This window comes from Onychomys torridus, chromosome 8 (assembly GCF_903995425.1).
Source record: "Onychomys torridus chromosome 8, mOncTor1.1, whole genome shotgun sequence".
Classification (NCBI taxonomy): domain Eukaryota; kingdom Metazoa; phylum Chordata; class Mammalia; order Rodentia; family Cricetidae; genus Onychomys; species Onychomys torridus.
The window spans coordinates 5,815,147-5,839,437 of NC_050450.1; the positions used below are offsets into that span (position 1 = coordinate 5,815,147).

The 24,291-nt window shown below is 44.9% G+C and overlaps 1 protein-coding gene across 4 annotated transcripts in view; it reads left to right on the plus strand.

The window, feature by feature from the left end:
• The first annotated feature begins 9,327 nt into the window (after positions 1-9,327).
• The window catches only part of Myh11 (myosin heavy chain 11), a 114,091-nt gene continuing 99,127 nt past the window's right edge, over positions 9,328-24,291 (plus strand). For all 4 annotated transcript variants that reach the window (XM_036195166.1, XM_036195163.1, XM_036195167.1 and 1 more), the window contains exons 1-2: positions 9,328-9,511; positions 21,509-21,869. In XM_036195166.1, coding sequence (XP_036051059.1) covers positions 21,525-21,869 — 345 coding nt within the window. In that variant the 5' untranslated portion in view covers positions 9,328-9,511; positions 21,509-21,524. The remainder of the gene's footprint in view (positions 9,512-21,508; positions 21,870-24,291) is intronic.

Sequence of the window (24,291 nt, forward strand, 5' to 3'; positions counted from 1 at the left end):
AGCAGTCAGTGTTCTTAACCTCTGAGCCTTCTCTCCAGCCCCCGAATTAACTCTTTCTTAATGCTTCATTGTTAGAATATGTGCTTGTGTGTACCATTTCTTCCGTAGGCTGAGTTCTCCCAGCACAACCTTCTTATAGATTTAGAGAATGTTTTCAGTAGGACTTGTGATTGGCTTCATATGGACAAGCCAGACACAATATTTAACAAGTGTTTTTGGCATCTGGAACATTTGTTACCAGGTCAAGCAGGGTGCTTATAGTTCTTGGGGCAGCCCTTACTAATCTGGCTGGGCCTTTCCACTGGTAGAACTATCAGGGGTGGTGTGGAGGCCTTGTTTCTGGGTGTGTGCATGTTACTATGGTGATTGTGGTGGTGGACAAGGTCATAGCTGATGCTGTAACCCTTCTGCTGTTTACAAGTCAAAGCTTTGGAACTTTGGAGAGTATAGGGGAAGTTTGTTTATTGCAGAGTTCTGTCTCTGGCTTACAGAGACTTTATGAATGTAGCCATCTTAGACTCAACAATGCAGCCATGACCAAAGCTACATGAGCTTCTTGGGCTTCCTGAGTCACTAATCTCTGTTAACTCTCTCTCAGGGGAGAGACTGCACATCATATCTGACTTTGGAATCATATTTAGTTGGTAGTGACTGCAATCTGATGATCACCCTCAAAGTTATTCCTAAATTGGTTAATTTGTTGGAAGATTTTGCAGAAATAAGGGTTTTTCTATTGTGTTATTTTTTGCTCACTATAGGATTTTTGATATATCTTTTTAAAATACTTATTTTTAGGTATGTGCATGTGTATGCACATGTGTGTATATAGGTGTTCATGTGTGTAGGTACAGAGGTGCTGGGTCCCCCAGGAGCTTGAGGCACAGGTAGTTGTGAGCATCAGCCAATCTTATCTGAGCTGTCTTTCCAACCCCTCAGTATTCATTCATTCATATTCTCTTCCCCTCTTCTCCCTCTCCCTCTCCCTCTCCCCCTCCCTCCCTCCCTCCCTCCCTCCCTCCCTCCCTCCCTCCCTCCCTCCCCCTCCCCCCCCCTTCTCTGTACCACCACCACCACCCTGTCAGTTGCTCTAGTTGTCTTGAAAACCACTTTGTAGACCAGGCTGGCATCAAACCCGCAGAAATCCTCCTGCCTCTGCCTCCCATGTGCTAGGATTAAGCCTTGTGTCACAACACCAGACTCCTCAGTATTTTCTTTATTGGCAGTTTTTCTGTTTTAGAAAGTTTTTCCTTTTGGACCTGGTCTTCAAGTGTTGTCACTCTGACCTCTGTTTCCTGTCTGTGTGCAAACATTGTTTCTTGTCTTGGCGGTATTTGTCATCTTTGCTCTCAGAAGTGTGTGCTGGGCTCTCAGCATTGGGAACAGGTACAGGTCTCTGGACTCGGGGTGTTCATCACAACCTGGGTTTAGAGTGCATCTCTCTCAGCCTCTAGCACTGCAAACTCACTTAGGCCACCAATTCCTGAAGCTCACACACACACACACACACACACACACACACATACACCATTTCCACTTCTAAATCTGCACTGACTATAGTTATGAATTCCATTAAGTTCTTTGTGCAAATATTAGATCCTCCCAGAGGACTTGGTTAATATTCAGAGGTGTCAGCTGTGGATGCTGTGCTACCTCAGGAATTGCAGTTATGTAGGGCCAGATTACAGGAAAATGCAAGTGTTTATAATTTTGGGTATTGATGTGAAATTGCCAAAATGGAAGATAAACAGAATTGTCACATGCATTCCTGTGTTTGACTCTATGTCTATGCCTAGGTAATGTTTTACTTTTAATGATTGCTTAATGAAAATCAGCTGAGCTCTGTAGAGGCTGTCATATCACTATCTTGTCATCCAGAGAGGACCCCTGAAACAAGGATGACTGGAGCTGGCTCACTGAGCAGCTAGGGACTGAAGGCTGAACTGGCACATGTGTGCACTTGATAGCTGCCATTCCTTAATAGAGTGTCACTCTCACTCTGGAGGGTCTGTGTCACAGCCTGGGGGATCTGACATGTTTGAAAGAAGGAAAACCATCTATTTTTAATCTTGGTTTGCTTTCTATTTAAAATGTGTTACCATTTTTGTTTTTTAATTATCCAACTAAAGAGTTTTGCGTTCCTTTTTTTTTTTTTTTAATGTATATGAGTGCTTTATTGACTTTATGCCAGAAGAGGGCATCAGATCCCACTATAGATGGTTGTGAACCACCACCATGTGGTTGCTATGAATTGAACTCAGGAACCTCTGGAAGAGTGTAACCAATGCTCTTAACTGCTGAGCCATCTCTCCAACCTGGGGTTTTATATTCTTTTTTTCGAGACAGGATTTCTTTGTGTAGGTTTGGAGCCTTTCCTGGAACTCACTCTGTAGCCCAGGCTGGCTTTGAACTCACAGAGATCCTCCTGCCTCTGCCTCCCGAGTGCTGGGATTAAAGGCGTGCACCACTACCGCCTGGCTCCTGGGTTTTATGATCTTAAAATCTGAGGAAGAGCCAGGTCATGGTGGGGTACACCTGTAATCCAGCCAAGTACTTGGGTGGCTCAGGCAGGAGTTCTAGGCTAGACCTGGCTGTGTAGCCAGATCCCATGTTCCCCCCTCCCCCAAAAAAATCAAGGGGCTAGAGAGATGGTTCAGTGGTTAGCACTTTTTGCTCCTGCAGAGGATCTGATGCCCTCTTTTGACCTCTCTGAGCACCTGGACTTACATGCTCATACCCATACATAAAAATAAAAGAAACCCTAATGATCTCTAAAACAAACAACACCAAAAATAGAATTGAAGACAGTCTGCTGTTGCTGTCTCTTCATGTGGGGTTTATGAACACTAGCTGGTCTACTTCCTGTGGCTTCTTAAAAAGGTTTGTAGAATGGAACATTTGTTTTTAAGACAGGGTGTCACCATGTAGACCAGGCTGGCCTAGAACTCTTAGATGTGCTTCTGCCTTCCAGAGTGCTGTGACTACCACCATGTACACCACCATGCCTGGTTAAGCTGGGACATTGAAAACTCCCAAGAAAGAAAAAGCAGGTGTGTTGAAGAAGAAAGCACAAACCTAGAAGACCTACCAGACTGCCCTCAGAAACAGTAGTGATACCTTACTGGGGGTTTCTTGAGGTTGGGAGAAGCTACCTTCTAGAAATACAAGAGAAGTTTATTGAAAAACTTGAATTCACATAAAAATTGGATGGGAGTAGAACCAGATGATTATAGGAGACTTGGCTATTCAAAATTTGGTCAAACAAAAATGCCTATCAGGCCCAGGGCTAGCTTCTGAAGATCATAAATTTAAGCCTAGCATATATATTTGTGTAGAATAAACAGATAGCTTTATAATTATGTGCAAGAACACTTTTGTATATGACTTGCATGCCTGGCTGATTATGTCAACTCGATAGTTCCTTTAGCAAAAAGCCAAGTATCTGGAGTACTGACAGTTGAGAATGTTCCTTAAAGGCTTCTGGAAGACTGTTTCCCAGACACTTGGCATTTGATGTTTGTGGCAGCCATCATGTGAGGACTGTGGTCTGTATGGAATACTACAAATAAAGTGAGACCAGACTTCCTGGAGATGGGGGAAAGTTGCTTGCTGTGCAAGCATGAGGACTGGAGTTCAGGTCCCCAGATACCTAGCATCTACATAAAGAACTGGACACAGCTGCAGATTCCTGCTATCACAAAGATGAGGAGATAGAGACTAGCTTGGGCCTCGTTGGCCCAATTTGGTGAGCTCTGGGTTCAATGAGGGACCCTGTCTCAAAAGTAAAATTCTGGGTATGATGGTGCTCTGGAGGCAGATTCCTGAGTTTGAGGCCAACCTGGTCTACATGGCAAATTCTAGGCCAGCCAGGGCTAGTCGTGAAGCCTTGTCTCAGAAAAATAAAAAGATACACATACATGTACTTCTACATACAAGCACACAATCTGTTTAATTTGACAAATTTCAAGTGCCTGGCTAAATGAAGTAGGAAGCACTGAGCACTCCACTCTCTTCCCACAGGCCCTGTCTTCTCCCATTGTCTTTGTCTGATTGGAGCTGCAGTTGTTACAGAGAAAGAGCCTGCTCTGTCACTGACAAAGCATAGTAATAGGATTTCTCTGTAGCAGTATAGGCAGTGCAGCCGCTGTGCCCTGACACCTGCCCCTGCCTTTTCCTGGACACTGGCTTGAGCCATTTGCACCTTCCAGGATTGGCAATGTGCAATGAAGTTTTTCCCATATTTTTCTGGCTTGTTAGCTCTTTCTAGTGCAGAAGCCTGCCTCTTCATTAGTTACCTGTCCACCTACTAGAAAATGGCCTGGCTATATCCAGGTGCTTGCAGTTAATAAAGCTGCTGAACCTGATACATGAGGATCAGTTTTAAAGATGTGGGCTACTTGGTGAGAGCTATCTCAAAAACACAATAACAAAAATGCTGCTATAAATGCCCATGTACAGGACTGTGTGAAGGTAAGTTCATCTCTTTGGGGTAAATTCCCAAGAAGAATTTTCTGATGAGTGCCTTATTTTTCTATTGCTGTGACAAAATATCATTACTAAGGTATTACTAACATATAAGAAAGAATTTGTTGGGAGCTTACAGTTCTAGAGGACTAGAATCCATATCCATCATGGTGGGGAGCATGGTAGCATGCAGGCAGGCATGGCACTGGAGCAGTAGCTGAGAGCTTATATATTGATCCACAAGCATGAGGCAGAGTACTGATTAGGAATGGCCTGGGCTGCAGAAACCTCAAAGCCTACCCCAGTGACACACTTCCTCCAATAATGCCGCAGCTCCTAAACCTTCCTAGTTCTACCATCTGGGGACCAAGCCTATGGGGGCATTCTTATTCAAACCACCATACAGAATATGTCTAGTTTTATAAAAATGCTAAAACTACTGAGAATTATGAACTCTTCCCAACAGAGTCATCATCTACAGTTACAGGAAGACCAGAATTGGACATAAGTAAGAGGGACAGCACAACAGATGCAGTCTTCTATCTAGAGACTCAATGGATCATCCTGAGGGTGACAGTGTGCTTGTGACAGTTCCCACTGATATGTGCTTGTGAGGAAAGATGGTTCTTCACGAGGAGGCAGATTTTATGTCACATCGACCTGGTTGTATGTGTGTGCACGAGTGCGCACTTTTGAGGCCGGTGTCAGATGTCCTGTCACTGCTTTATTCCCCTGAGTCAGGCTCTCACTGAATTTGCTGGAGCTAGGCGAGTAGCCAAGAAGCTTCAGTGAGCCTCCTGGCTTCATCTCACATAGCACAGGTGTTACAGGTATATGTTGCCATGCCCCACTTTTTACATGAGTGTTGGGGATTCAAACTCAGGTCCTTACACTTGTGCAGTGAGCATTCTTACCCACTGAACCATTTCCCCAGCCCAGCTGGTACACTTTTAAATAATTAAATTGTGAAGCGCACACAGGAGTCAGCCATGCTTGGATGCAATTTTTGATTTACCTAAAGCTAGAGGCTTTTAGAAGCCAGTAGCTATTTAAAACTATTTGCTTTAAAATAATAATAATCCCAGCACTCATGAGGCAGAGGCAAGTGGATCTCTATGAGTTTGAAGCCAGCATGGTCTACATAGTTCCAAACTAGCCAGGGCTACACAATGAGACCCTGTATATAAAAAAGACTCTAAAGAGAAACACCCTCTATCGTCTTGTGAGTCACTGGAAATGCCCATTAAACTGCCCCTTACAGAAAACAAAGTTTATTCAACATCACCCAATGAAAGGAGCATTTTGTAAAGTGACTTCATTCTTTTTAAAATAAGTGACCTTTTTAACTACAAGAAACAAAACAGAAGCCTTTGGAACAGGGTCCTTCTGAAGACTTCAGATATCCGAACTTCTCACAGTGGCAGATATTAAGTGACTGTTAAATGAACATACTGTCCTTGGGTGCTGTTCAAGCATGCCAGGAGGACACGGATGGTTTATACAAGGCCAGCACAGTCATTAACAACCCAGCAAGGTAGTGAAGGCAGAGAGCCTGTTGTTTGCTTTTCCTAAGACAATGGCACATAAGGATGTGGATAACCCCAGAGGTTCTTGGTTAGTGCTTAGCAGAGCTGAGATTAGGCTTCTGAGCCTCAGCGGTAGAGTGCTTGCAAGGTCACTGCACTCTGGGCACTCCCTTGTCTCTTTACATGAGGGCTAGAAATGGGATTCAGGTCCTCATTCTTGTGTCACTGTCTCTGCCAAGAAGGGGGAAATTCTGTCTTCTTTACACCTAATACCCAGAATGCCCAGAAGTAAAGGGCAGTGTAGCAAGATTAATAGAAGAGCTGGCTGATAGAGTCCATTCACAGTGAGGGGTGAGCAAGACTCAGGATTTAAGCTCCACCCCTGGGGGAAAGACGTAAATGGAGCTGAGAAGATGGTTCAGTCAATAAAGTACTTAACCACTCAAGCAGGAGAACCTGATCTCCAGCACCCATATAAAAAGCTGGGTGTAGCAATGCACACCTGTAATCCTAGCATTGGGGAGTCAGAGAGGAGAATCCCTGGGCTTGCTGTCTGGCCTAGCAGCCTAGCAGAATCAATAAGCTCCAGGCTCAGTGAGAGACACTGTCTCAAAAATTAAAGTGGAGAAGCAACTGGTGAAAACACCCAATGTTGTCTTCCAGCCTCCACACACAAGAATATGTATATATACATACACAAGCACCATCACCCCTCACCATGAATGGACTCTATCAGCCAGCCCAGGTTGGAATCCCAGCTCTTCTATTAACCTTGCTACACTGGCCAGAGTACATGGCCTAAGCAGCCAAGCCTGGGGCCCATGTGAGAGACTCTGTCTTGAGAACAAAGTGAAAATAACGAAAGCAATGTCAGATGTGGTAATGAACACACTGAGTCCCAGCACTTGTAAGGCAGGCTGATTTCTGTGAGTTTGCTGCCAGCATGGTCTACATAGACAGTTCTAGGCCAACCAGATCTATATAGATCTTATGGTGGATGGCTCCTGAGAACTGACACCTGTGATTGATACATACACAATGCAGTCTTCATTTTTAAAAACGTTTTCATTGCATTTATTTATTGGGGGTGGAGTTGTGCCACTGCTACACATGAAAGAGAGAATATTGTGTCCCCGACAGTTGGTTCTCTCCTTCCACCATATGGGTCCTAAGAATGGAACTCAAGTGGTCAGGCTTAGGCAGCAAGTGCTTTTTACCCATAGAGCCATTTTATTGGCCCAGTCTCTTCTTAATAATGAAATCATTTTCATTTCAAAATTCACACAGTCCTTTAAAAATCAGCTGTGCCCCTTGGAAGTGACTGTTGGGCCCGCTGCAGGAGTGCCCTTCTTATCATTGGGATGACCAGCTCTGGGCTGGTTCCAGAGTGGGTAGGTGCAAGTGGGCCCTGGGCTTCCCCCTTCCATTTCTCCTGAGCTCGGCGCAGGGACGGTTTCCATTCCTTTTACGTGCAGCTGTGAAGCTTTGGGGAAGCAGCCTCGTCCATCATCTGGAGGGCTCCTCCCCCACCTCCGCAGAGGGCCAGCCAAGCTGCTGTCCTTGGCTCTGCTCTGTGTCGCCCCACTGGGCAGTGGAGTGGGGGTAGGGACAGGGAGGACCAGGATCCAGACGTTTTCAAGGATGAGAAGCAGGTGAACTGGTACTGGAAGGATGCAGAAGGGGTCTAGAGGGGCTGAGACGCAGATCACTGTGTGCAAAGCCAAGGGGAGGCTGTGTGGCCCTCTATATCCCACAGCCAGCTTGGTGCAACTTTCTTGGGCTTCCTAGGGCCTACAAAGGTGCAGTGTATTAATTTCCCACCGCTACGAGGACTGCTTACGAAAAATGGGAAGGAGCTGGGCATTCTCCCCTTTTTATAGACAGGGAAACTGAGGCGGAGCAGGTACAGTTACTTGCCCATGGTCCTGCTGCTATTAAGAGGCTTAGCAGATTCCCATTCAGACAACTCTGCCCAGAGGCCTCCCTTAACCTTGCGGCCAGTTCCCTAGAGTGAACATTGGTATTAAAAGGTCCTGAGCATGCTGCGGACCCTCAGGCAACTCAGTTTTCTAGCCTGCTAAATGAGGCCACTGAGCACTGCGGGCCTGGGGTAGGTTTGGCCAGGCCAAGTTCAGAGCACCGGCTGGCTGCTGGCTGCCCGTGGGCCTGGAGCTCCTGCCTGAGCACTGGGGTTCCCCTAGTGCTCCGCAGGCTCAGCAGGCGGCTTCGTTGGACCATATTTAGTCAGGGGGAGCCAGAGCCCCGCTGGTATGCCGCACAGGGAATTCCTGCTGCGAGAATCGCGCCTTCCCTTTTTGGGTTGCCCGCCCAGGCCCAGGAGGGAGGACCAGCCTTCGACCTCGAGGGTCCTCGCGGTGAGCTAGGCCTCCTCAGCTTGGAGTGGGGCCAGCCCTGCCTCGATTTCCTTTTATGGCCTGATGGTGTGATGTGGTGAGAGAGAGAGAGAGAGAGAGAGAGAGAGTTAGTTGTGTGTTTAGAGACACACAAATGGAATCATAGAGACAGAAGAAAAAAATCGTCAAAGCTAGAAAGAAAGGGATAAAGAGAGTGTCAAGTCAGACAAGAGACGGACCTAGGTCCACACAGGGCCAAAGGAGAGAGATTGGGATCGCTAAGTGGACAAAATCCCTTGGTGAAGGGGGACAATTGAAAACTTGTGGGGCCAGAAAGTACCCCCACATTCTCTTAGGATGTAACACACCTCCTCCAAAAATGCCACAATGCTCTCTTCTCCAAAGCACCCCACTTTTCAGCGGCGGACACGAGGCTCAGAGGAGCCACGTTATCGGTCCCAGGCACTCTGGGATTATATTTAATTTTAGTTGTAGAGTGAATGGAACTGCAGAGGACAAGTTCGGAAAAGCAAAATTTTCCCCTTCCCAGACATTCCCAGCAGTCACAAGAGGGTGTAAGATATCCTGCCTTGCACTTTGCGGAGTTTAAAAAAAATTTTTTTAAAGAAGACAAAATAACAAAAAACCCTTTCCCTGCCTTCTGCTCAGAACAGCGGGCCCAGATCTAGATAGTGGCGGGCGAAGGAAGTGGGGGATGAGGAGAAGAGAAGGAGGTGTCAGGTTCCCAGTGTGGACACGAAGAGGTTAAAATCCAGCCGGAATTGGACTGAGGGGAGAAATTCTCAAGTTTCCCTATAGACGCTGTGTACCAGATCCCTTTCCTCTAGGGACCCAGGATCTGGACGGCTGCTGGGAGCGAGGGCTGAGGCTGCTGGCCTGTGCGCTGGCAGACGCCCCCGCTCCCCCTGCGCCTCTGCCAGGTGGTTCCCCGCGGCTCTGGTCTTCACCTGCAGGGGGCGCCGCGAAGGGCAGAGGACCCTCCCACCCCTCCCGGCGGCCACCTCCCCTTGTTACCCTCGGAGAGAGCCGGCTCTATAAAGCCAGGCGTCCGAGGTGCAGAGAAAGATTTGGACAGCCCCAGCTTGGGACCAGCGCCAGATCCGAGCTCTCCACCCTGTGTCCTCCCGCTAGCCCCCCAGTAGCAGATCTGTAAGTAGAAGTGGTCCCATAAGGGGCAAGTCTGGGTGGTGGGATAGAGCGGCCTCTAGAGCATCTTTCTGGGAGTGGGGACTCCAGGGGTCCTAATTGTCATGTCTTATAAGGATGGGAAGTGGGAAGAAGCCAGGTGCAGGGTCATCCTAGACCTTCCATGATTTCCCCTGGAAACCAATGTTGCCGATGAGCGGTACCCCCTGGGGAAGTTCCAGGTATGCTAGAATCTAAAAAACAAACCAAATAGCCTACTTTAGCACCAGTGGTGAAAGCACTGTGGGTCTTGGGTTCAAATCTCATTTGGGGGGCAGGGAGCAGACCCCCAGGTTATTCTAACTAGAAAGTCATAGGATGGATAACCCGCTGACCATCGCACAAAGTAACCCACCAAAAATGGGTGAGAGTGTTGATATCCCTGGGCACAGGCTGTGTGTAGCGTGTTCCATCTGCTTAGGTGGGTGTGCTGTTGGTAGTCCCTGGTAGACAAGGCTACTTGTCGTTAAGGTTCATTTCTATTAGCTCTGTTCCCCTCCAGAACCCAGACCCTGTGAATTAACAAAGGAGCTCTTCTCCAGGTTGATGTTCGGGTCCCGGATACCCAGGTGAATAGCCCAGGATAGCTGCCACCCACAGGTGAATCAAGTGAGCAGGTACTGGGGGTTGGGGGCTCCTCAGTGGGAAGGTTGCTCTCAGTCAGGTCAGAGGAACTAGCAGGAGAAAGTTCTGCTGTTCAGAATTAGAGGGTCTTGCCATGTGTGTGGAAAGCACCCTTCAAAGCTATGCCTGTCAGAGAACAAGAGAAAGTTTTTAGAAAGCCAGACTAGGCTGCTTTGGTTTTACCACTAAGAACGGAGAGCTGCCGCTGTGCTTGCTGGAAAAGAAAGGAAGCATGGCCGTGTTTAGTGAACCGCTCTGTCTCATTCTGTTTCCTTTGATGAATAAGGTTCTTCTCTTCAGTTTACTTCAAGATGCACTTTTAGACTTGGCTTAAAGAAAAAGAGATTGGCTATGCAGGTCCGAAAGTCTGGCATGGCAGGGAACACCTTCCTTTCTATGCTATTGTCAATGGCACTCTTTCAAGTCAGGTGCTTTAACAGCATTTAAATGGAATTGGGTTCTTTTAATCATTACATCCACCTCATCACAAAGACACTGTGAACCTGTTTAGTATATAACACAGCCAAAGTTCAGTAAGGTTAAGTAATTTCCTCAGGGTCACACAACCAACCAGTACTGTAAACCCATTTCCCAGTTTGTTGGATGCCAAGTTTATACCATGACCCTGGCCTCTTTTCTCTTTACTGAAAACCAAAATTTGTTGGACTCATGTTTCTGGTGGATCCAGTGCTTCAAGCAAAACAAACACTTATCACTCTTTGAAGAAGATTAAACTGGCCTTTTACAAATTTAAAGACTGCTCCAGAGTGGGATGAGGGTGTGGTGCAAGTCCGTGAGGCTAGGGTGATGCCATCCCAAGACCCCAAGACATGCCTGTGCTGAGCCACCCTGGAGAAACCTGTGGGTTTGCTTCATAAACACCATGGATTTTTATTATCATATCTGAAATAGAGCCTCTCTTCCGTACAAGGTAGTCACTATGGATTTATCATTATTTTTCTGTGGGAGGCTGGGCTGGAGGCAGACATGCCCATGTATGGTAGTGTTTTCCATGAGGCCATCCCCAGCCCTCCTGGCCAATCACTCAGCCTTGCACTGCAGCCTGGCTGACTTGGACTCTGGGGACTTCTCTGTCTTTCCCCTGCAGGGAACCGGGAGACACTTAGAAAGAAGTGGAGGTTCCTTTTTTCCTATCCCTCCTCATGTGGAAGTTTTATTTTCTGGTGGAAATTATCTCTTTTCTTCTGTGCATCTAATCAGAAACCTGATGAACCACCAAGTAATTTGGAAATAGAATATAGATTATACTTTTAGAAAACTATGCCCCATGTCAAATTATCAGAGTCAGAAGGTACCAAGCACTTTATTGTGCTAGGTGTGTTGGGAGTTTGAGGCTAGCCTGGGCTACATAGCAAGTTCAGGCCATCCTAGACGACACTGGGGAAAAAAAGAAAGAAAGAAAAATCAAAATCCAGCCTAATGGTGAGCCCAGCATCTGGGAGGTGAGGCAGGAAGATCAGAAGTTCAAGGTCATCCTCATCTACATAGTGAGTTCAAAGCCAGCCTGGGTTACCTGGAGAGCTTATTTAAAAAATATGTTTTCCCATCTGCAAAAATGGGACTGATGGGAATAGTCAGTGTGTGTTAGACAGTATGTTAATGCTTTGGTAGCACTTGCTTAGTCCTCACAGAAGTAGATCATTTAGCTAGCATATACAAGGTCCTGGGTTCAATCTCCAGGGCTGCAACAAAAGAGAAAGAAAAAAATTTGCATCTTCACAGTAGCCCTTTGGAGGAACTAATAGTCATCACCTCTATTTCATAAATGTGGCTTTTGAAAACCTTGCTCTGTCTATAAAAGATGGGAGCCTACAAACCAAGATTCTTGTGACTCCAGAGCCTAAGGGTTGCCATTTTGGGAGCTTCTGATAGATGACTCATTTGAAGGGCTTGACACAAGGCTGACTCTTGCAAATTTCAGCCAATGGTCATTTATAGCAATATGACCAGAGATGTTTAGGAGTGTGCTCTGTGTGACACAGCCAGTATCAATAAACCAGAAAGTCCAAAATGTGGTCTTTCCCTAAAAGTAGAAACTCATCCAGAATTTTCCTTTTGTGTAAATCTTTTTGCATACCCAGTTCCTCTTTGGGCTCTGAGAAGTGACAGAGGTTCTGTCACTAGCATACTCCTGACCAGTAGACTAGCCCATTTGTGATCACTCTATCCTCTTTAGAGTCTTCTTGGATCTCCTGTGCCCAGGAGAAGCCTGCCTGGGTCTCACAGTTGCCCCTTTGCTTTCTCCTTCTCTTTCTGTCACCATGATCTTTAGTCACACTGACCTACAGGCCTAAGGACCATGGGGCACAAAGCTAGAGAAAGGCAAGCAAGAATTTGAAGGCACTCTTTTTAAAAAAAAAAAATATATATATATATATATATATATATATATATATATATATATATATAATTATTTTCATTTATGTGCATTGGTGTTCTGCCTGTATGCATGTCTGTGTGAGGGTGTCTGACCTTGTAGCTATAGACAGTTGTTAGCAGTCATGTGGGTGCTGGAAATTGAACTCATGGCCTCAGGAAGACCAGCCAGTGCTCTTAACCACTGAGCTATGAGCTATCTCTCCAGTCCGTTGAAGGCACTCTTGTCTGTGTTGAGACCACAGAGGAGGAAACCACCAAGCACTCTTGCAGGGGGAGGTCAGGCTGCTGTGACTCACCAGAGCTTCAGAGACCCATCTTCATCAGAATGGCTGACAGAGGGTAGGGGCCTGGCCTGTTCTACTCATGTCCACTTGAACTTGTCCTCTGTGCTATGGGTCCCCACAGATGAATCCAGGGCACCTTGGACTGGAAGTTTGTTTTTAACACCATCTGTACTGAACACATACAGACCTTCTTTCTTGTCACTATCCCTAAGTTATGCAGCACAAGAACTGTTTCTATCACTCTGGAAGAGAGGAGGTTGCTCAAGGTTCTGTGCAAACACTACAGCTTCTATGGAGGAGACTTCAACATATGTGGATTGTGCTGTCCAAAGTGGTCCTGAAATGAACCAAAGGATAACTGTACCTTCCTGCTCCTCTGCTAGTGAAGCATGCAGTCAATGATAGGGAACTTCAGAAGTGTCTGAGATCACCAAGGGTCTTCCTAGCCATTCCTCTGACTCCAGATAAGCATCTTTCTGTCCTTTTTACCTCCCTCCATTCTGCCTGTCTCTATATGCACTCCTAACAAACTTTCTTATATGTCATCCTAAAATTATTCTAAGTCAAATTTCCTTTTTTATGCAAATTCTGGAATTCTACAAAACGTTTTTTCACCTTATCACAAATCTTCACTATCTTTTCTATATCCTTATATCATTGTATGCTTCTTTTTATCTGCTGCATAGTATTCTGTTGTGTGGAAGTATATCTTACCAAATATATACTCTTACAAAAATATACTGGGTCCATGCCACCATGTATAAATAGTGTTTGGGGGAGTATCCATGTATGGGTTGACTGTTGCTTATCAGAAAGGCCTAGAACCAGAAATGTTCCAAATTTTTCTTTTTGATTTTGGGATATTTGCTTATACATAATGAGATATCCTGGAAATGAGACCCAACTTTGAGCACACTAATCTTTTCGCTGTTGTTGTTTTGGGTTTTTTGTTTTTGTTTTTAGACAAGTTCTCTCTATGTACTTCTGGCTTTCCTGGAACTCTCTGTAGATCAGATTGCCCTTGAACTCACAGAGATCCTCCTGCCTCTGTCTTCCAAGTGCTGAGATTAAAGGTACAAGCCATCACATCCAACTGTGAACACAAATCTTGATGTTTCATCTTTGTTTTATGCAGATGGCTGGACAGTCATTGTATGCAATGGGTTTTCGTTTGTTTTGTTATTGTTTTGGTTTGGTTTGGTTTGGTGTGGTTTTGAGACAGTTTTTCTGTGTAATAGCTCTAGCTGTCATGAAACTCTTTTTATAGAACAGACTGGCCTCAAATTCACAGAGATCCACCTGCTTCTGCCTCCTGAGTGCTGGAATTAAAGGTGTGTGCCACTACTACCCAGCTCATATGTGATATTTTTAATTCTACATTTTAGTTGTAACCTGTTATATGAAGTCAAATATGAATTTTCCTGCTTGTACAATATTGGCCCTCAAAAAACTGTGAGCTTTGGAATCATTGGGGTTAAAGGATGCTTAGTTTGTATATATTCTTGGCTTGTATACTCCCTTCCTGGATAATCGTATGAGTCCTCAGCAAAGAGGTGAATAGACAGCACACTGTCTTTAAATGGTCCTGGAAAGGGACTGCAGATGCCTATTAGAACCAACTAAGCCTATATCTCAACATTTATTTTAAGCATTGTTCTACCTAAGTTGTGAGATGCAAAGCACAGTGGGGCTCTGAGGGCCTAAAGGCCCTGAACAGGAGTGACCTCAGTTGTGTGTGTGTGTGCTGGGGAGATACAGAGGAAAGAAGGGAGGGAAAGGAGAGAGAGAGAGAGAGAGAGAGAGAGAGAGAGAGAGAGAGAGAGAGAGAGAGAGAGAGGAGAGAGAGAGAAGAGAGGAGAGAGAGGAGAGAGAGAGGAGAGAGAGGAGGGAGAGAGACAGAGAGACAGAGACAGAGAGCCAGAGAGAGAGAGAGAAAAGAGAAAGAGAGATGGCTGTTGTTCTTCAGGTACCATCCATCTTGCTTTTGGAAACAGTGGCCCTCACCAGCCTAGAACTTTCTAAGTAGGCTAGACTGGCTGGCCCTGAGCCCCCAAGATCTGTCTTTCCCCTCCACTTCAAGGGCTAGATTATGAGTACATGCCACCACATATAGTTTTTTTTTTCTTTCTTTTTAAAACACAGTTTCTGGAGCTCTAACTTAAGTCTTCTTGTCTGCACAGCAAGCACTTTGTTATCTCCCCAGTTCACGACCAATTTCTCTTGGTGGGAGAGACAGCCATCTCATCTTCAACTGTTCACTATTCACAAGAGCTTCCTTCCCAAGCAGCTTGAAAAGCCATTGGGATGCCCCCGAGTTGGGGGTGTCACCAAGCAACTGTGAAGGGATAGGTTCATATTCTCTTTCTTCTGGGGGAGTACCCTGGAGGTCTGGGTGTTGTGGGGAGGTGCTGGGGAAGTCTGAGGGTGGTGAGGAAGTGTGGGGGGCTGGGGAGGTGAGAAGGTACTGGGGGGCTAAGGGTGGGGGGGAGGTAGAGGGACTTAGGGGTGGTGGGGAGGTGCTGAGGGGGCTAGGGGGTAGGAGGTGCCATGTGGGGGAGCTGAAGGGGGGGGGGAGCTGAGTGGCACTGGGGCCAGCGGGTGAGGAAGAGTTTACTGCTGAGAGTAGAAGGATGGTTAGATCTGGGGTCAAGCCTATTTTTTTGACCTTTTATGACCTTAGTTGTGGTAACAGGAAAATGGGGATATAAGTGATGCTCACGTCATAGAACCTTCATAAGACAGTCGAGATGATGGATATGGGACACCCCTGGTCTGATGGCCAATAAGTAGCAGGCCTTGGGTGGAAGATGTAACTCAGTTGATAGAGATGGAAAGCCCTGCATTCCATCCTCAGAACCACATGAACCAGGAAACACCTATGGCCCCCAGTGTTTGGTGGGAAAATCAAGAGTTCAAAGGAGGTGGGAATGGGGGTGGGAGGAGGGAGGATAGGGGAATCTGTGGCTGATATGTAAAATTAAAATAATTATAAAATAAGAATATTTATTAAAAAGGAAAAAATATATATATAAAAGAGTTCAAAGCCATCTTTGATTACAGAGTACGTTTGAGATTAGCCTGGGCTACGTGAGATCCTATCTCAAGAAAAGGATGAAAGGGCTAAGTGGTGATGATTAATAACATTACAGCCCCAAAGGCCTCCTGGGATGGCACAGGTTTGAAGAACTAGTGCATTTAAGATTCTCTTCCCTCTCTTGCTCATTGAGTGACTTTCTGGATAGAGATGTGACCTTGACACTACTGACTGGCTTAGTGAGCTGCAGCTTGGGCTCTAAGAACTTATTTCTTATCTCTGTGCTGTTTAAAATCCAGGCAATATGTAGGGTGGGGGCAGGCATGGTGGTTACACCTATACTCCAAGCACTTGGAAGGCTGAAGCAGGAGGATTGCTACTTTGTGACCAGCTTGTGCCAGAGCCTGGTGGATATAGTGCAATGGTAGAGCACATACTGAGCATGTGCAAGCCCTGAGTTTGATCTCCAGCACCTTAAACATTGACCAACAAAAAAGAATAAATTTAAGCTGGGAATATAGCTCAGTTGGTAGAGTGCTTGCTTAGCATGCACAAAGCCCCAAGTTTGATTTCCAGCACCCCAGAAACTGTATTATTTATTTATTTACACATCTGTAATCCCAACACTCAGGAGAACTTTAAAGTTATTTTCAGCTACATAATGATGAGTCCAGCCTGGGCTACGTGAGATCTTGACTCCAAAAAATGGTTTTTGTTTCAAACTGGGGACAGTTTGCCCTCTGGGAGTGATATCTGGCAGTGTTTGGACTTCCTTTTGATGTCACACCTGGGAGAAGGTGGATATTGGCATAGAGTAGTCCTGCTGAACTCTCACACTGTACAGAGCCAGAGAACTGGCCAGTGCCAAGGCCACAGAGGCTGGACAGGTGTTAGAAGACTAAATGTTACTTCAATCCCCCTTGTGGGGTCTCTGCTGCCATTGTGCTCCCTGGTTCCAACCGTCATCTTGTGTTGGTACTAGGATTTGAAGTAGGGCCTTGTGCATGCTGAGCAAGTGTTCTGCTGCTAAACCACATCCCAGTCCATTTGTTTGTTTGTTTTGAGACAGAGTCTCTCTTTGTAGCCCAGGCTTGCCTCAAACCCACCTCCTCTATCATGGGACTACAGGTGTGTGCTACTGTGCCTGGCTGGCAGCTGCAGCTTTACTGTTCCCTTCCTCCCCATGCCTCTCCTGATACTTCTTCCTGTATCAGCTTTTGAAAACTTCAGGCTCTAAGCTCAGGCTGAGGCAAGTCCTTCTGACAATAAACTGAGTTATCCTGAATTTCCAAGCTGCCAGAACAGAGGCAGGATGTGTTCTCTGCATGACTGAAATTCTTTCTGTCTTCAGGTTCTCTGGCACCTCCTCAAAATCCTAAACAAACAAACAAACAAACAAATAAATAAAACAAAAATACCCCCCCACACCAAACAAACCAAAACCTTTTCTTCAGATGCCTCAGTGATCAGCTAAAATGACAGACAACCTACTTTGCTTCTGTGTGCCTCAGTTTCCTCATTTGTAAACAAGTGTTTCTGCAATGCTGGGGATAGACTCTAGAGCCTAGGGCATCCTAGGCAAGTGCTCCACTTCTAAACTACACTCTCATGCCTTGAATGTGCTTTTTTTTTTTGCATTATCACTGTGTTTTATGGTACTGGGGAATGGAAACCCAGGGCCTGAAGCATGCCAGGCAAGTGCTCCACCTCTAGGCTATACCCTAGCCATCTCTAAGGGTTCTGTTATCTATCTATCTATCTATCTATCTATCTATCTATCTATCTATCTATCTATCTATGAGATTAAATAAGAGAACAACTATCACTCCATATGGCTTTGCAGCTATTACAACTATTACTGGTATAATTTATTTGGGGGGCTCAGTGAACTCTTTCTAAGGTAAGTATATATCCAGTGTTGTTTCTGGAGCCCCTTCCTCTCTACAGGTTCATAGGAACAGAATGGTTCTCTGATTGTAAAATCTGCCAGTAACTGGGATGTTCTGTCTAGGCTCTGCATCTTTTAGTGAAGGGCAAGAAAGATGTGGCACATAGTTGCTCGCTCTCTCTCTCTCTCTCTCTCTCTCTCTCTCTCTCTCTCTGTCTGTGTGTGTGTGTGTGTGTGTGTGTGTGTGTGTGTGTGTGTGTGCAGGTGGGAGTGTATGTACAGGCTCTGTACTGAACTGGAAGCTCCCCATTTCTTCCATCAAGCTCTCTGGATCTGTGTGTCACTGACCCTTCTCCAGCACTGGGGTTACAATCACACATGGCAAGCCTTGCTTTTTATGTCAGGGAGATTCAAACTCAGGTCTGGGTGCTGTTGTTATTTGAGCCCTGCCTGTTGGCTTTGTCATTACTGCAGTGTTTGAAAAGTGTCTTTGATCCCATTCTCACCCCTCCCCCAACCCCAAATATTCCTGGACATCAGGGTTCCAAAGCACCCAGTCTGGAAACCAAAATTTCAGCCTCCCTGGCTTAGACCAAAGCAGTCTTGTGCTTCACGCTGTCAAGAGTAACAAAGCCTTAGGGAGCAGCCAGCTGCCCTCACTCCTTTTTTGGCCTGAGACTCAGTCTTTGCACTTGATCTCGTTTGTGCTTCTGAGCCCTGGTTTAGATGAGATTCCTAGAAAAGCTGATCTGCATGTATTTTCATTTTTATGTTAAATGTTTTATGATGTTTTCTTACTTAGTTGCAATTTAAAGAGTCTGCTGCTGTTGAGGAATGGCACACTACTCCAGCCCTCTGAGTGACTGGAGGCTATTAAAAGGGTCCTCATCTATTATAGAAAATGTGAAATATACTTTACACTGCTGAACTATGTGCTTAAAGTAAGTTTATTTTCCTTTTTTTTAATTAAAAATGGACATTTATTTCATGGGTGTACATGTGTGTGGGCTCACACATGCCATGGTGCCTGTGTAGAAGTCAGAGAACAACTTGCATGAGTTGGTTTGCTCTTTCCATCATGTGGACCCTGAGGATTGAACTCAGGTCATCAGGTTTTGTGGCAATCACCTTTATTCCCTGAGCTCTCTCTCAATACCCTCCGCTCTTTAATGCTTTATTACTTTTTTTATTTAAAAAAAAAAACACAAAACAAACAAACAACGAAAAGATCTCATGTAGCCAAGAATGACTTTGAACTCCCCAAACAGCTGAGGATGACTTTGAACTCCCCAAGTAGATAAGGATGACTTTGGACTCCTATTCTTTCCTCTACCTCCAAGATACTGGAAGTTGTCATTCCTAACTTCTCACCACAGAATTTAATAAATTATTTAAGGGTAAAAGTGGTGATGTGTGCTTACAATCCTGGCACTCGGGAAGCCAAGGCACAATGATTATGAGTTTGAAGTCAGCCCAGACTACACAGGGTCTCATCAAATCTGGAGGCTCATTTTTGTTGTCTGGTTTTAACTCTGTGACCCAAGCTGGCTTAGAACTCACAGAAATCATCTTGCTTCAGTCTTCCAAATGCCGAGGTTGTAGATGTGAGCCACTGTGCCTGGCTGCTTCTGAAAGCTACTGTTTTTCTACTTTTTTCTCTCTGTTGGTCTAATTAGTTTATGGGGTTAGGTGGTCCAGCCTAATCCATCCCCCGACAGCCCTTCAGCAGCTTTCCAGCTAACAATTACTCTTAAAACGAAGAGCCTGAGGGCTGAAGAAATAGCTCAGTTGCAAAGAATGAAGATCTGAGTTCAGATCCCTAGAGCCCAGGCCTGGGAGTTGTGATCCCAGCACTGGCCGGAAGGAGGCAGGAGGATGTCAGGGTCTGGTTGATCAGTCTATCTATGGGTGAGCTCCAAGCTCAGTGAGACCCTGTCTCAAAAATGAGATGGGGAGTGATTGAAGAAGACACCTGACATCCAGCTCTGGCCTCCACACATGCATGCACATATGTGAACTCCTTCACATGAGCACAAATATAAACAAACATGTACACACACATGAATGAACACATGCACACACTGGTGCATACATTAAAGTACACATGTATACATACATAAGAGTACACATATGTATACAGTGCACAAACATATGCATACATACATGTGATACATATACGAACACATACACATAGATGCACCCATGAATACATACATAATCACACATGAACACATGAACACATACATATGTTATGTTTTACATTATAATCCATCATTGGGCTACACCCCAGTCCAGATTTCAGATATTTTTAAACAGAAAAACAAGTTATTATATTGTTCTACAATTCCTTTTCATTTTTAAAAAATGCTCTCTTGATACTCAATCCTCAGCATCCCTCCCTGCAACAGAGCTTCATTTGGAAACAATTCACATACAATTTAATCTCCTCATCTATTGTTTTTGATGCTGTGAAGCTAAGCATGCCTTCCACTGCCAAGCTCCTTTCCCATTGAAGTTTTTCAATCCAATTATTTTTAGTGCATCCTCTGCTACAAGTTCAAGATCATTTTTAGCTGGGTGGTAGTAGTACACACCTTTAATCCTAGCACTCGAGAGGCAGAGGCAGGCAGATCTCTGTGAGTTTGAAGCCAGTCTAGTCTACAGAGTGAGTTCCAGGACAGCTAGGGCTACACAGAGAGACCTTGTCTCAAAAAACTTTTTTTTTTTTAAGAACATTTTCATTATCCCACAAAGAAACTGTACCTGTTGGTTGTTAACTTGTGATTCTTACTCTGCTCCTGGCAGGGGCTAATTTACTTTATTTTCATGGATTTGCCTATTTTAGACAATTCTGATAAATGGAATCATACCATATGTGGTCTTTCTTTCAGCATTGTCTTCAAATTCAGTCACATTGTGGCAGGTGCAATATTCTGTTCCTTTCTATGGCTTGATAATATTTCACTGGATGGATCTACCACATTTTATTTATTCATTCATCTGTTCATGGGCAATAGTGGTATTTCTACTTTAGGGCTATTATAAACTTGCTAGGAATATTTATGACCACATTTTTAGATACATTGATACATTAATTTATCTTATGAATGGAATTCCTGGATCATATGGTAGTTCTGTGTTTACACATCAGATGACCCACCTCTTATTTTGTAATAGACAGTTAAGATTTAGGTATCTTCTAGCCAGGTAATGGTGATGCATGCCTTTAATCCCAGCACTCGTGAGGCAGAAGCAGGTGGATTTCTGCGAGTTTGAGGCCAGCCTGGTCTACATAGCAAGTTCCAGGACAGCTAGGGCTACACAAACCCGGCTTCAAAAAACCAAAAACAAACAAAAAGAAGGGTTAAATATCTTTCCATGTCAACACTTGCAGGCAAACTTCTTAAGCACCAAGTAGTAGTTCACTGTAGAAAATGCCCTGGTTTACATATTTAGTCTGACATAGGTGGGCATTTGGATTGTCTGGATTTCATTATGAGATTCTCATGTCATTCCTTCACTGAAGGGCCTCAGGCTTTTTTCCCTCTTTGATAATGTAACCAGTACTGCAGAGAGCATTCTTTTTTTTTAATTTTTTATTTATTTATTTATTTTGTGTGTGTGTGTGTGTGTGTGTGTGTGTGTGTGAGATATTTCTGTCCCTAGATGTGGTGAGGTGAGGGCCTACTTGTCTTGATACTTCACTCTCACACCATCTCTCTACTCTACAGGGGACCACCAGACACCATGGCACAGAAAGGACAACTCAGTGATGATGAGAAGTTCCTCTTTGTGGATAAAAACTTCATCAACAGTCCAATGGCTCAGGCTGACTGGGTGGCCAAGAAGCTGGTATGGGTCCCCTCAGAGAAGCAGGGCTTCGAAGCAGCCAGCATCAAGGAGGAAAAAGGCGATGAGGTAGTTGTGGAGCTGGTGGAAAATGGCAAGAAGGTCACAGTGGGCAAAGATGACATCCAAAAAATGAATCCACCCAAGTTCTCCAAAGTGGAAGACATGGCAGAACTGACATGCCTCAATGAGGCCTCTGTGCTTCACAACCTGAGAGAGCGATACTTCTCGGGTCTAATCTATGTGAGTATCTTGGGATTATGATCTCTTTTCAGCTTCCTTGTGGAAGAAAAGGGACTGGAAATGTGTTTGTGAGAGCTGGATATGGTGTATATCTGTAATCATAGCATTTGGGAGGTTGAAGTAGAAGATCAAGAATTCAAGGCCAGCATGGGCTGTATAGTGAGGCCTTGTCTCCAAAAAAAGTGTTTGTTATGTGTGTCTAAGGACCTGAGTTTGGATCCCAGCTCCCAATGCTGGGATACAGACACCAGGGTTTGCCAGGCAGCCGGGCTAGCTGAATTGAGTTCTTCATTTAATGAGAAACACCAACCCAAAAATTAATTAGAGAACAAGTAAGGAAGCCACCCATCATCAAGCTCTGGTAAGAACTTACATGTTCACACACAAACATGTACATACATATGCACCACATACACACAAAAATTGTGTTTAGGATGCAGGTCAAAATTCTACAGATTTGACTACAAGCAGGGTTCACACTATGAAGTAAGGTCACTCAGACCTTGGTTCACATCTCTGTCCTTCTCTGCCTGGCTCAAGGTATAGAGCAGACTGTTGTGTTCTAGAAGCCTCAGTCCTCTTGTCTGTAAAACGGGAATGATCACCTTCCACAAGTGCTAAAGCAAATGACAGGACACCATGGGTGTTGAGGATGTCATTCCTGACCTTTCCTCCATCTTGGAATTAGGAAAAGCTCCTCAGAAAGGCTGGTGCCTCCCTGCCTGTGGGAACTAGGTAAGGCACATAAGGATTTAAATAGGTTTCATGGAGGCCCTCTGTGTCACACAGGAGTGGCCACATGGGACCTAGGGCTCTGTGGGTCCACTCCAGTGACTTGGAGTCACATTCTCCAACATGGCTGCCTTTGGGTACTTACCTCTTAACTACATTGGGATGTGAGTTAATTTGATTGATTGATTGATTGATTGATTGATTGATTGATTTTTTGAGACAGGGTTTTGTTTGTTTGTTTGTTTGGTGTTTTTTTTTTTTTTTTTTTTTTTTTTTTTTTGTATCCCTGGCTGTCCTGGAACTTGCTCAGTAGACTAGGCTGGTCTTGAACTCAGAGATCCACCTACCTCTGCCCACTAAGTGCTAGGATTAAAGACATTCACTGCTATGCCTGGCTTGTGAGTTAATTTTAAACACAAATATTTATGAGGTCATTTTTTTCAGCTATATCTTGGCCACATGTCACGAGTTTAACAGCTGTTCTACAAGATGTTATAATTCTAAAACAATCTCATCATCACATTCTATTGCTCAGCCTAAGCTACCTGATGGGGGTGGTACCTAGAGGACACAGGTTCCTTGTGGACTGGACCAGCTCCTTAGAACACAAGGGACATAGATGTCCCCATGGTTATTGTCTGGCAGGTAGAGACCCTGGCCTTTTGTCCACCTTTATTTCTGAAGGTGCTGGTGAATCCTTTGGAAGGTTCCCTGTTTCTCCAAATGTTCTTTTCTTCTCTGAATTGTGAGGAGTCATGACAGCTTGTTCTGAGGCTCTTTCTAGAAAGAGGTCATGGATACTTCCTGGCAGATGCCAGGGGTCTTGTTCTTGCTTTTGTGTCTGCTGTGACTGGCTGTTACTGGTCACTAGTAAAGGACCAAAGCATCTCATTCCAACATTTCAGGGTATCCAACCTTTGACAATGTGGCACAATATTGTCACCTACTGAACTTTCTTGCCCCAAGTTCATATCTATTCCAGGACTCATATGGCCCATAGGCTACAAGTTAGACATACCTGCTACAGTTTGCCTCTTGAAAATGACAAAAAGCAAAAAAAGCCAGGTGGTGGTAGCACATGCCTTTAATCCCAGCACTCGGAAGGCAGAGGCACAAAACTACACATAGAAACCGTGTCTCGAAAAAACCCCAAAAAAGAAAAGAAAAAGAAAAAAGAAAGAAAATGACGAAAGGCCCCTTGTGTACTGTAAAATGTCCTACTTTTTTTAAATTGGAAAATCAGTAGTACTTGCTGGATAGAGCACTGGGCCCTCGGACTCCAGTCTCCCCTTAAGATGCATCATTACTGTGTGGGAATGGGCCTGAGTGTTCACTTCACCTCATAATTCTCTGACATGGTGGAAATTGGGAAGCATGGGACCAAAGCATCATCAGAAACAGATTAAAACTGTCTGGACATTTCAGATCCCTGCCATTCTTCTCTGGGAGGATTAGATTCAATCTTCTTGACTGAAGGACTACTACATGTCCACTGCTGCCTAGTATCATTCTGCTTAAATGAATCACTTCATAGAAACTTCTGCCCATGATAAAATAAAAACAGTCTGGGTCCAGGAGCCAGGAGTGACCCCAGCCTGCCGCAGCATGTAGGGTTCCTGTTGAATGGATGTGTCAGGGACTTCTGGGCCTTCAGCCTTGGAGGCTGACTGCCTGATTTTTTCCTTAATGA